General features: G+C 41.2%; 1 protein-coding gene across 9 annotated transcripts in view; it reads left to right on the top strand.

Annotated features, from left to right (window-relative positions):
* Window positions 1-12752, top strand: part of LOC110980156 (MYCBP-associated protein-like) — a 287473-nt gene that overhangs the window by 218783 nt on the left and 55938 nt on the right. For 8 of the 9 annotated variants that reach the window (XM_087139862.1, XM_087139860.1, XM_087139861.1 and 5 more), the window contains one exon: window positions 10600-10709. In XM_087139862.1, coding sequence (XP_086995988.1) covers window positions 10600-10709 — 110 coding nt within the window. Of the gene's footprint in view, window positions 1-6544; window positions 6601-10599; window positions 10710-12752 lie in introns of those variants that run through there. The other variant, XM_087139866.1, reaches the window with a different exon arrangement.

The raw sequence follows: 12752 nt of genomic DNA, 5'->3' as shown, positions 1-12752 counted from the left end.
AGGCTGCAGGCCTGGCTGAAATATTCGGGTGTCAATGAAGGTCACCTGTCAACTTAGAGTAGTGCCTAAAGATTACTCCGTGCAGCTATAAACGACTGTTAAATGGAATGATGAATTGTTGAAGGATTTTGAAAACGGAAAAAATGATAGTCATGCCGGCCCAGCATCCTCAACGTTGAAAAATGTCCCGGTCCGAAGTGGTTAAGCCGCAAGTTAACCCGATCAAGCGCCGCATAAAGGCTCGGCCTGGGGCGAGAGCCCGACACACAAAAATGAACCGACTATGGACTGAATTTCCTTGAGCGATAACTTCTTCCGCTCCAGTAGAGATTGAATCTTCTCCCTCAAGACACAGACTTTGGAATCTGGCACACGCGCCTCGCGTCGCACTGTATCAATCTCCAAACCCAGATACATGTAAGTAATTACCCGACTTGGGCCCTCTGTCTTTTCGGTCGCTAGTGGTAGCGGCCCCTAGCTTGGCACAAAGCCCTTGAAAAGTATTCATAAGGATTGCACATTGCAGAAAAGACTTACCTAGGAATAAGATATCATCCAAGTAATGCGTGATGAACTGTGTTCCTAGAACCTGCTTCGCGTGGCACTCCAAAAATGTGCTGAAGGTTTCAAATAGCGAGCATGAAACAGAACAGCCCATCAGTAGGCACCTATCGTAATAAAAGTTATCTTGAAATTGAAAACCCAACAATTCGTAATTGAAAGGTGCGACGGGAAGGAGTCTAAATGCAGTCTTTGCCAACCATGCATCGGGACCTGCAGACATGGCTAACCCAACTGCCGTATCGAACAACTCATAATGGACTTTACAGTCCTCTTTGTCAATAAAGTCATTCACCAAAGCCTCCCAGGGATGAAACAGATGATGGATAAGGCGAAAGGAATTGGGTTGCTGCTTAGGCACCAGCCCAATTGGAGAACATTGGAGATTGGGCAAAGGTCGGTGTGAAGGGTCCAGCAATTCTCCCAAGAAGAATTTCTTTTTGCAATTTTTAAGGACTATGTCAGGCATGTCCGATGCCGACTTAAGGCATTTAGAATCTCTGCTAACTTTAGGGCCCTGAAAACCAAGAGAAAACCCCTGTGAAAAACCCCCCTCTAACAGAACAGCCGCCTCCCTGTTCGTATATCCTGATAACCATTGCCGTTGCACTTCTAAGTTAATGGGTGTTTTTCGCCACTGAACTGTTGGCTGCTGTTTGCTCCTGGGGGAGCCTCTGGCCCTTGCATAGCCGATCAAAATGCCTGCCGCCCGCCCGCTGCAGCCATCGGCGTGGTCTTTGTGTAGCGTGTGTAGTAGGCCTGTGCTGGGTACCCGGGTACCCGGATACCCGCCCGTCGATTTCAAAACCCGGTTCCATTTTTCCGGGCCGGGTAGCCGTAAAAAAGTAAATAAATTAGGAACAAACATTTATGAATAAAATGCCTGTGAAATTTCTTACTGAAGGACAGACTTCATGGAAAACCACCGTGCTGATGAAAACCCGGTCCCGCAGTCATACATGAAACTTGAATTCGGAGATCGACAGCTAATTTTGTTACCCACTCCGCCTGGCCCATTATACTGCAAGTTGTTTTCCTAGTTCCGCAATTTCCTAGTTCACAAGAGCGAAAAAACACTAGAATTCACGGGCGATAGGTCACTCGCTACGTGTGATTTTAAATATTTCTTTAAATTGAATAATCATATAAACCTTTGTATCTAATGTCTACTGTTGATGTACACTTGCTTGACTGTATTTGTAACTATCAAACCCTGTCGGCCTAAATGACTTTTGTGCGGAATAAGTAGTGCTTACTGTTTGAATTAAGAGTATTTTTGTCAAATAAAACAATATGAATGAAAATTACTTTATGTCGGGATTGACGACGGCGTGCGGTAAGTAGTGATCACGCACAAATTGCGCGGTTGATTGGCCTCTTTTTATAACCAAAGCATTAAATGTGCACTACAAACCCAAAGAGTCAGAGAACCAGTTTAGTTAAATTTTATACCTAGAAATATTCCGTTTCAAAATTATTTTTAAATTAAAGCAACTTGAATTTCCTCAGTGATTCAGCGGAACTGTGGATGAGGAATCGACCAAAAAAGCAGGAATGATGCTTTCTGTATGTACTAAAGCATTTCAAATCCAAGTATTTTTTCATTCGAAAAAAAAGGAAATGTTGACAGGTGCATGTCATAATACAGTCGGCCAATCAAATGTCACTTGTCAAAGTACTTATACATTAAAATCTCGACAACTGAACTTCAGGGGAATGGAGTTATCCTGAAAAGGTATTTATTAAACTAAACCACTTCATCGTGGTACATAGCTTCGTGTGGCAAAACTTTCGTATCGCTTAGTCATTTAACAACGTGAAGCGCTGCTATTTTTTTCACCTGGGCTTCCCTGTGTGTGGTCACATGACCTTTCTTTTTACGATCACATGGCCGCTGCAGTGTCAGTGATTGGACTGCCTGAAGGGGACTATAATTGGGCCTGCGTTGCAATCAGGTTAGTTTCAGCGTCTTGAAAGCCAGGATTACACAGTTGCAGCTACGTTGATTTATGCAACGTGCTTGTCCTCGTCAGAAAAGAAATGAACTTGCGATGACTCCTAACCCTATGTAGACTTCCGATACTTTCAATGCCGTTTGAAGCATTTTGGTAGTGGTTTTTTGAATCAGAAACTTCAAAATAAGTGGATGTAATGGTGTGGGTATTGTTCGAGTTACGGTGGTATTTTTGTACATAAAACTTTAAGCCTTTTAACCCGAGACGTGATCGGGTCATCCGCACGTGACACGACCAGCGCTCACCATTTGTGCACTCCACGTGCGTTCTGCGTGTACGTGGTCATGCAGCATCCGGGACATTTCCTTTAAGCGTTTGCAGGTGCGTATGTCATGTAGGTGGTTTGCAGCTCTGTTCTCTTTCCTAACGTTCCCGGTGAAGATTTGTTTTTCTGTTTCATACACCCACAAAAAATTTGCAAACTGAAGGTAACAATTTTGTTTGATAAAAAGGTAGGAGAGATTAACTCCGACGTTTAGAATAATGTTCTGCTTGCTTCCTATGTACCAAATAGAACCGTGTTTCGGGCACATGATCCACCGGGTCCCGTGCAATGCCATTTGTTATTAGGCGATCTCTTTTCCGGGTACCTGGGTACCCGATGTTAACAAAAAACGGGTACCCGGTTCTAAAAAATACCCGCGAATGCACACCCCTAGTGTGTAGACTGCGCCACTGGGCGCAGTCCCTTGTTTTACGGGAAAACCGTGGGGACCGGTCCCCACTGCCACTCTGCATGACGCTGCTCCATGCCCTGAACGGCCACACCGATGGCAGCTATGGCATATCGGCAGGGATTCCAACAACAACCGCCGATGGAATTGAATGAAAAACAGACAGCCTTATGTGAAGAGTTTTTAGTGACCACCACGGTAGCATTTGCTGGGGAAAATAAACTACCCGCCGCCGCAATTGTGATCCATAGCTCCATATCAATGGCTGCCCATGACAGCGACGGATTTGTTTCCATTCGCAAGCGAAACTGCTCGTCATAGTTCCGCCATCCCAGCCCTGGGAATTGTATCGGCGCAGTGCGAATAATTTCCGCTTACTTAAGCAATTCTGAGAACTGGCTCGGATGTGCTGCAGAATAGACAGCCTTATAAGCATGAAAATCAGTTGACCATTTATCATATATGAATCAAGTTTCTGCGGCGGGGGAGCCACAGGCCGAAAAACAACCCTGTCTTGCTCGACAGTCATAGTTAACTCTGACCCGCTCGCTGTAGAGGCCAGCGCCCTGTTGGCATTGTCACGGTACAATAATGCCATTTCAATATATTGACCATTACAAATTTTCTCTTTCACTAATGGGGAGACATGGAGATCAATGGGGGCCCCGATGTCTACAGAATGTAGAGGAGTTGGTCTTGTCATGTCTAGAGCCGACGCGCCGGGCAAAAGGCCGTTATTATTGGCCTGAGCAAAGCCAGGACCAGCGGTGTGAGAGGGTTGGCTTTCTGCACGAAGTACATCCCCTATCCGATAACTTCTCTTGTCTGCAAACGCCGGATTAGAATAAGGGAGGGAAGTATTCGTACTAGTCGGGAGGACTAAACCGCTAGCACTCAAAGCATTGGCCCCAACACTACTTGGAAAAGTACTGACATAACTACATGTACTTGGGTTAAGCCCTGGACTTGTGCCTAAACCGGCAGAAGATCGATTGCTAGTACTGCCAATACTACTACTATTAACGTCCACTAGGTTAGGTCGCCATCCACTGAAAGGTCCACCGACTGACAGCAGCAGGGGCCATACTTGTTATTGTAGGTCCAGCAGCAGAAACCCGGCTTGCTCCCGCCGTGGCTGGAACTGCGAGACCCGGGTGTGTCACCTCTGAAAACTCCCATGTGGATTGGCCAGCTATCGCCACATTGCACTGCGACCCGTCGACCGGAGCTGTTGCCCTCTCCGCGGCGGCCTCTAGCGCTGGCTCTGCTGTCACTTTTCCACGACAGGGGTGCCCAGGACGATGCAGATCGAACGGGAGAAATCGCTTGTTGCTACGAAACGTGACACTATTCCAAGGAGAAAGAAACCCAGCCTTACGGGCAACCTGGCGACAAGGCAATCAGTCTCGGACGTCTCCAGCAAAAAGCGGCCTCACAAACCTCCGCAAGTGGCCAGGGAACGAAGGAAAGCACTCAGGAATATATGGCATAAATAATATCAACTCCAAAGTCCAAGACAACCGAACCAATCGGACAATATTTGGTTCTTGAAAGTGAGTTCTCTTGTAGAGCGAATTCAATTTTCATGTGACGGCTTCGAAAAACTAAACCAATGTGGCTTTTTGGCGCGAACTAGGCCGAGCATATAGTTATTGTATTCCGATGTACATGTATATCATCTATCTTCCTGGGAGAGGTTACCCGCATTAACAAAGTCATTCCCCTCTTTCCTCTGTGGTCATTCAGGGTTATTGGCGAGGGGGTGGCCAGCAGGTGCAACTAGAGGAGATTGATTATTCCTGTCTACATTCCAAACCCGTAGGCGTGCTCAGCTGATGGACAGTACAAATTTCGCGACCTTCCCTGCCCAGCAAATAAAACATGTGTCTGCAGAGAATAATGGATTTTATCTTGCAGAGATAAAATAGAATATATGAATTACCACGTTATCTTTCTCTTTATGTGATGCTTCAGCTGATATTTCTCCTAAATTTAAACGTAGATTCATTAATGTTATTTGATCGTAGAGACCATTTATGATTTGGTTAACTCTGCTGCTGAATTCTGCTAAATTTCCCACTTTGTAAGCTCAAAGAAAATCTCTTATTAAGTCATAAAAGAAAACCAGGGTGTCTGCATCCCATTCTGATAACGGTATTACAAGTTCAAGTGCTTCTATAACATTCATGTTGATAGATGTTGCCTTCAGTGAGGCAGGCAGTTCACGCTCTGGTCTAACTCCTTCAGGTGTACTTCCAGCAGGACTTCCTTTGACTTCAGTTGAAGTACCCCCAGTAAAAACTTATTTTTTTGACTCTAACAGATTTGTCACCTTTTAAATTATCAATGGTATTTTCTAATTCAAACGTCTGCTCACTTTTAGTCAAATAAAAAGAATGTGTTTCCATATCTGTTTTATAACAAACCGGTTCTAAATTTATTGACGGCAGTTCCCCAGTGTTTTTCAGAGACTTGAAACAGGTCACCAGCTTTGCCTGGTGTTTCTTTCGTTACGTCTCGATAACACACTGCCACCAATGCCCTGAGTGGTTGCCCTCTAGAGATGTTGCCTGCCAAATCTTGGTTTAATTTGTTTTCTATGAGACCTGCTTGTTCAATAGTCAATTGAATGTCTAGTCGTTTAAATATTTTGTTTGTTTTAGATTTTGGCTTTTGATAAACAAAACGCTGATTGTATTTACCGCCTACGTTCTCCACTTTAAAGTCTGTATGAGGGGACAACAAGGCGGGATTGTGTAAACTAACAAAGTCACATCCTAAAATGCAGGGCAACAACAAAGGGCTTATTAGCATGGTTGCATAGCTGCCTGCACAGCTGCCTGCATACTGCTGTAGCTGCATAATTTGCTGCACATGTTGCTATACAATGGAAAGTTTGGCTAAACCACAAGAGGGCGCTTGCATAGCCCATTTATAGTTAAAAAGGTAACTAGTTTTACTATGAGGATGTAAAATGAAAGGAAAGGAAAGGAAGTTTTACAATGAAGATGTAGAATAAAAGGAAAGGAATTCCTTTTCAAACTCCCATGGTGGGACCAGGTGACTCCCCATCACACTCAACACTACAGAGGATAGAATGAATAAATATTTATAAGGGAGAGAAAGAAAGGGGAGGGATGAGCTCTTAATCACTAGTGCATTCAGTGCTAAATAGAGAACAGAAATTGAATATGTTATTAAGTTAGAAAAGTAAAGGGACAGGTGACCTACATATAACAAGGTCGACTGGTCACAGTTGGCTTCACTAAGCACAACTTTGAACTTTTTATTTAGGTATAGGATCGGTTTCCTGCTAGATGTACCATAGCTACAGGATAGACTCTTTTCCGGTAGGTTTCCTGATATAAAATAACTTCACTATCCCAAAGAATAGCGAGGCTTATAAACAGGGCTTACTATTATGTTAATTACTCTGAGTCGCTGCGGGTTATCACTGTCGGATCCTAGTAACGATTGCAATACTGTTTTATCCAAAATGACATGGAAATTGTTAATTTTTATAACGATCTTTTCGTTTCTATACCTGACGCTGGCCCCACAAGGTAACGATCCATGTGTGCCGTAGTACACGTCTTTGGGACAAATAAAAAACCATGTCACTAAGTTTACCAATATTTTTCTCCTGTTGATCTTGTGTTATTTGTTTTCCATGATTTCAAACAGCATATTTGCGTAATGTAACTTGACGTACATGCGGTTCTTGTCAGTGTAAGGCAGTTTAACCACCTATTTGACTTTTGCAAATTCGTCGTAGTAGTCTAAATCACGACTGGCTCTGTAAGTGTTGATTGTATTTGGTGGGATGTTTGACTTTTTGTCCGTTTGTGTACCGATTTATAAGCCATAAAGTTGATGTGATTGAGTATAGCTATCGTAGGATCTTGAAGTTGATAGCAGATTTGTTGCCCAGTGATGTTTTCGGGAGTTTTTCTTTGATGCCAAATTTATAGACATGATTGACGCCGTAGCAGAGTGTTTTTGGAAGCATGATCAACAGACATTTTTCTTAACTGTTGTGATTATGTGTTGCGTATGTTTGTCACTCTTTTTAGGGGCCTGTATACAACGTTTTAGTCTATGTTGCGGGCATTGAGACGTTCAGAGTTGTCAGTTACGATGTAAATTTGGTTTGACATGGTTTTGGCTTTATAGTACAAGTAATTATATTTTTTTATTTTTTCTCTGCTTAATCTGCCACATCAATTAAACTTGCGTACACAGCATAAACGTCTCAGAGCATGGGTCACTCTTGTGGATTTTTTTCTACATTTTCATCATATTTAATTATTAAGCCAGATTCTTAAGTCAGATTCTCGCTCGGGATCGTCTGGTGTTCTTAGTCTCATCTTCTTGTAACAACCATAGCCGCTATTGTCGTCATATACAAATACTAAATAAGATTCACTAGCTAAATTGCAACAGTTGATGCAACAAAAACAATTGTTACATTGTCACAATCGATACAGTTTACGTTCGATACAGTTGTCACAGCGCTTGCAGGTATCAGAATTATTGCAACTGAATTGACACAGCTTTCACAAGAATTTTCAAACTTGTCGCATTGAACACAATTGTCGCATTGGTCACAAATTTTGCAATCAACGCATGTAACGCAATGTTCCTTGGTGCTTTCACATCCGATGCAAGTTTCGCAGTCAGAACAATCACGAGATTTTTCACAATTAGCACATTGTTTGCAATCGGCAAAGTATGAGCAATTTTTACAGTTAGTGCAATCTCAACATACTGTACAATTGGTACAATATTTACAATCTACGCAATCAGTACGTCAGTCGATATGAATAGAATTTAAACAATGATCGGAATCACAAGCATCTATCACGTCGAGAGACTTGAATGTGTTTTTGCAAAAGAAACAATTAATGTTGGTTTTTTGGTTTATCATCTCTTTATTATAGAGTAATTAAAAAAAATTTTCATTTTTTCTTGAAACCTATTCTTCTGATTCAGGGAGGGTGTTTTTTTTTCTTTTCCCGGGGTGACATAGATTTTTATACGGAGGTGAGAAACTTTTTTCATTTTTTCCGAGAGGGGGAAGTCCGGGGGAAAGGGGAGTCTTGGGAAGCCCAGGGGAGTAGGGGAACTCCCGGGAAGAGGGGTTTTTAGGGTGGTTTTTGGGTAGTTTTGGAAAAAGTCGATGTGGTATTCAGGGGGGTCAATGAGGTATAGGAGGAAAAGTGGTTGATCTGGAACTCTCCTTTGCATACTACTCTCTGGTCTCACGTCTTGCCACGTCAACTCCACGTCGACTGATGAGACTCCTGGTTCAGTGACCTGTTGTCCTTTCAAAGAGACCGGCCATTCTCCATCAGCCGAAATCCAGTATCTTCCATCCGGCACCTGAGGATCTTCACCTAATGTGCTGGACATTGTCCAATGATCCTTTCACTCGGTGGGACTTTCGAGTGACACTGCAGCCATGGCCACACGGGGACGATGTTTTTCCACCCACAAAGTGTACGACTGCAGAATATGGCATTTGACTATGTGGTGCGACTAACATGCTGTGGCTCCAACCGATACTCCTTTAAGAGCAGTCACAGACTTCATAATGTCATCATAACGTGACTTCAAGTTTCATCTGTAACACGTGCCCATCCAGGTGCATGCCAAGTTCAAACTCTGTCAGACCTCTATTTCTGCAGTAATGAATCTTTGAAAAATGCGCCTTCAGTGTATTGTCATGTGACACCTTAGGATGTCACAATGATGATTTTCTGTAGGAGAGTCTCTAGATGGTGGTCTAAGTTTGTACCAAGTTTAACCACTTGCCGCCAGGGATTCAGGTTTTAGACAAGTATTCTTTATTCTATATAATTAAATAACAAGTATTCTTTATAGGCGTGGCCGGGGTCTCCGAAATCGGACAAAGGGAACTGGGTCTTGTAACAAAAGACTGTACTCGGAACAAAAGACCAGGCTTCTGGAAATTACCAACAATTTTTTACTCTCAATAGTGAAGATAATCCAGCCTTGTTTGAAACAGTATACCGTGGTTTGGGGCATTCAGCGCGAATGGATTACCACAGGGGACAAAAGCACTCCACCACCACAGCGATGAGCCACACAGTACCGCTGCATGCTAATCTGGCCCCTATTGAAAAGAGGTCAACACCCACTGTGCTAGTTTCATGAACAAAAGAAAATTACGTAACACCCCACAATCTGGGTTCTTTTAAGAAGACAGCAGGTCTGGCTGAAATACTCCAGCGTCAATAGATGTTGTCTGTCAGATTAGAGTAGAAACCAGGCAGTCCTTTGTGTGGGTGTAATGTCCAGTAAATGAAGATATGAATTTTGAAAGAAATTTGAAAACAGAAAAAATGAAAATTGCCCCATTCCAGCATCATCAACATTCATAGATGCCCCTAGCGTGATGTGGTTAAGATGAATATTGAGAAAAGTGTCAAATTCTGTGGTTAAAAATGTATCAAACCTGTGGGGAAAAATGTACCTTTGATATGGCATAACTGGACACCTGATGACGTCACGAAGACTGACTCCTTCTAGAATATTTGTGGATAGTAGTTTTGCCTACCCTATAAATTTTGTGTCGATCAAATCTTTCTTTAGAATATGACCAAAATATTGCATTTTTCAATGATGTCATCATGACATCACAAAATGTTAGAGACTACTTTAACTTCTGCTGTGCTTACCCAAGGTCATGCTAAAGAAATTTTGGAAAACATTATTTTGTTGAAAAGAATGTTAAAGCATGGAAAATTTAACATTTTATGACCACTAGAAGACATCATAAATTTTCATCTAAATGCGTCGTGTGTCTTGCTAACTTTCAATTAAATTAGACATAATTTTGTAGATACAGGCGTGCAAAGGATTTAATTTGCAGGCATGTCATGTGACCAGTGATGTTATTATAACAATTATCTTCGAAGACCATCCTTGGATAGTGGTATAGGTATATGTCTAGGTATAAGTTTGAAGGCAATCACATTTCCTAAAGTGCCAAAGTGCTATGGAGGAAGGAAACTTAATAACATGGAAAACAGGTTATTGTATACCATCTACTTAAAATCATCTGTTTGTGAGAGTGCCTTTAAACTCATTACCCCCTTTGACTGATATGTGCAGTATTTTTTTATAAAGATGGGAGTACTGTACATATTTACATTGTAATTCATAAATTTAAATTTTAGACAAACTTTTTTAACTTACAAAAGTTGAGGTTACCCAAAGGTGGATCATAATTCTGTGTGGAGTTTTGTGTTTGTCTTTCATGCAAGGACTTTTCCATGCAAATTTATCCCTATTTAAAAGAACAAATGATTCTTGATATTTTATAGATACCAACTGCTCATCAAAGCAGTAGATAATATTGTGACACAGGCAAGCCTTATTCGAGATCATCTTGGACTGCCAACAAAGGATGTAGAAATGCCAGATACAGATCAGAGTAAGTTGCTGTAATAGTTTAACACATTTACTATTCCTACAGGAAGCATGATACCAGTTTCCAATTCAGATATTTGTGTACTGTGCCTTTTTGTTTATCACCTATTATAAAGACCCTGTTATAAGTTACTCTAATCAGAAGTCGACAGACTTTTTCCCATGAAGTTTTGTTTGCAGGTGTCCAAGTGTATGATCAAGTAGCAGTTTGTTCATGCAGACTAGGTGACAGAAAAATTTATTTGAAAATTTTAAGTGAGAGTTTGGGAGAGTATAATAGTATGATGTTGCAAATTCGGTACATATACAGGTGTACATGTAATAATTTTTGCATGCATTGGTGCACATGGATGTGTATTTGGGGATGCGCAAGTGTATGTGTGTCGTATCGCAGAGTTTTGTGTGGGATCTTGTAGAAGCTCTGTTATGGATGTTGTTTTCTAAGGGTTTTGGTGCTATCTGATAAATACTAAAATAAAAATGGGATAAATAAATATTAAAATGAAAATAAGAGAAAACAAAAATCCATCAGGGTCCCTGCACCCTTCCATTGGATACACTACTGACCAGGATAAAGTAACTCTATGTAAAGCAGAATTACGATCGAAAAATTCTTCTGACTGTTCAAAATATTTTTAAAAAATGAAGGAAACAAATAACTTAACCAAACCAACACAGCATTAATGGAAAATTACTTTTAAAATACAAAGATGATATAAAACCTGGAACATAAAAATGAAAGAGAAATGTTGTTTCTCATTGGGAAAGCTGGACTTAATCTTGGTCCAATAAATGACCGCAACATTGAATGGGGGAGAAGAGGATCTTTTCACCGCACTTCCCACAAGGTGTTCCAACTTTTTTATCCAGGATTGTAGCACGTAGCTCAACACCCTCTGAAAAAATGTTCAATAAATCTACTAGTTGACTCTAGTCAAGCTCCTGTGACTTGAAGTGTCGTGACCAAAGTTATATCAATGTTGTGATAAGCTTCAGCCACCCTGCTCCATTCTGTGTAGCATGGACGGCCTGGTTGTGTTGAAGGCCAATGGTTTGAAGGTTGTCTTTGACTTGGGCAATGTAGGTGCGGCGAAGGCCGCCTCCTTGGCGAAAGGGTTTTAATGGTTGATTATGTGGGTCCAAGAAGATATCCAAAGGCACCTCCAGTCTTCAAAATGCGTGGCTGATTAGACGAGACGGCTTCTTAGCAGGATGGCAGTGGCAAGTGCTACCCCTGTGCGACCGTACAGGTCAATTGAAGACAGCCGAACCATAAAATTCAATAAATGAAGTTGTGATAATACATCTTTCGACAGCTCAGCACTGTTGGTGCAAAGTACAAGTAGTTCTTCTCACTCACATGCATAAAAACCAGACAAACGGGGGATAAAAATTTAACAATGAGAGCACACAAAAACAAGTCGCCATATGACGGCTTCATCCTGACATTTTAGCAAATGCCAAAAGGCATGAAACGAAATTTGCACATGTGGCAACTGTTTGGGTTGGTATCCCTAGCAGACTCTGCCACATTACTATAGAGGAGGAATATCCAGTTTTGGGGGTGGCAAATAATATTTCCCAGAAGATGCCACTTGTTACTATTAGATATTTTCTCAAGCAGTGGCAAAAAATTACTTGTTCATATCTTTTAGAATAATTTTAGCTGATTATATAAGTCAAAAACATACCAGAGTCTTCAAATGTGCAACTATGTCCTAAAAAAAAGAATGAAACAATAATACTGAGCCACTTTCGAGAAAAATGTTCAATAGTTTTGTGAATTTGGTTATAAATTGTATACGGCAGTCAGGACTAATGGATTCAAAATGATAGCCCCAAATATGCGTGCTCTGAGGATTTATCTGAAAATCAAACTGATTTATTTCTTCTAAAAAGGCAAGAAAGAAAATCATGAACTTGATCTAAAGTACTGCATGTACTTCTTTTCTATTTAAAAGTGATAAATAAAATTGTTCATGAAAATAAAACAAGTTTATTGAAACTTATGGACAATGCACATCATGTGGTAGCAAGTTTTCTTGGG

The sequence above is a fragment of the Acanthaster planci genome, linkage group LG08 (genome assembly GCF_054643075.1).
Source record: "Acanthaster planci isolate LZ-2023a linkage group LG08, COTS_SCS, whole genome shotgun sequence".
NCBI lineage: Eukaryota > Metazoa > Echinodermata > Asteroidea > Valvatida > Acanthasteridae > Acanthaster > Acanthaster planci.
The sequence above is the reverse complement of the archived record's forward strand: the minus strand, read 5'-3'. Positions and strand labels throughout refer to the sequence as shown.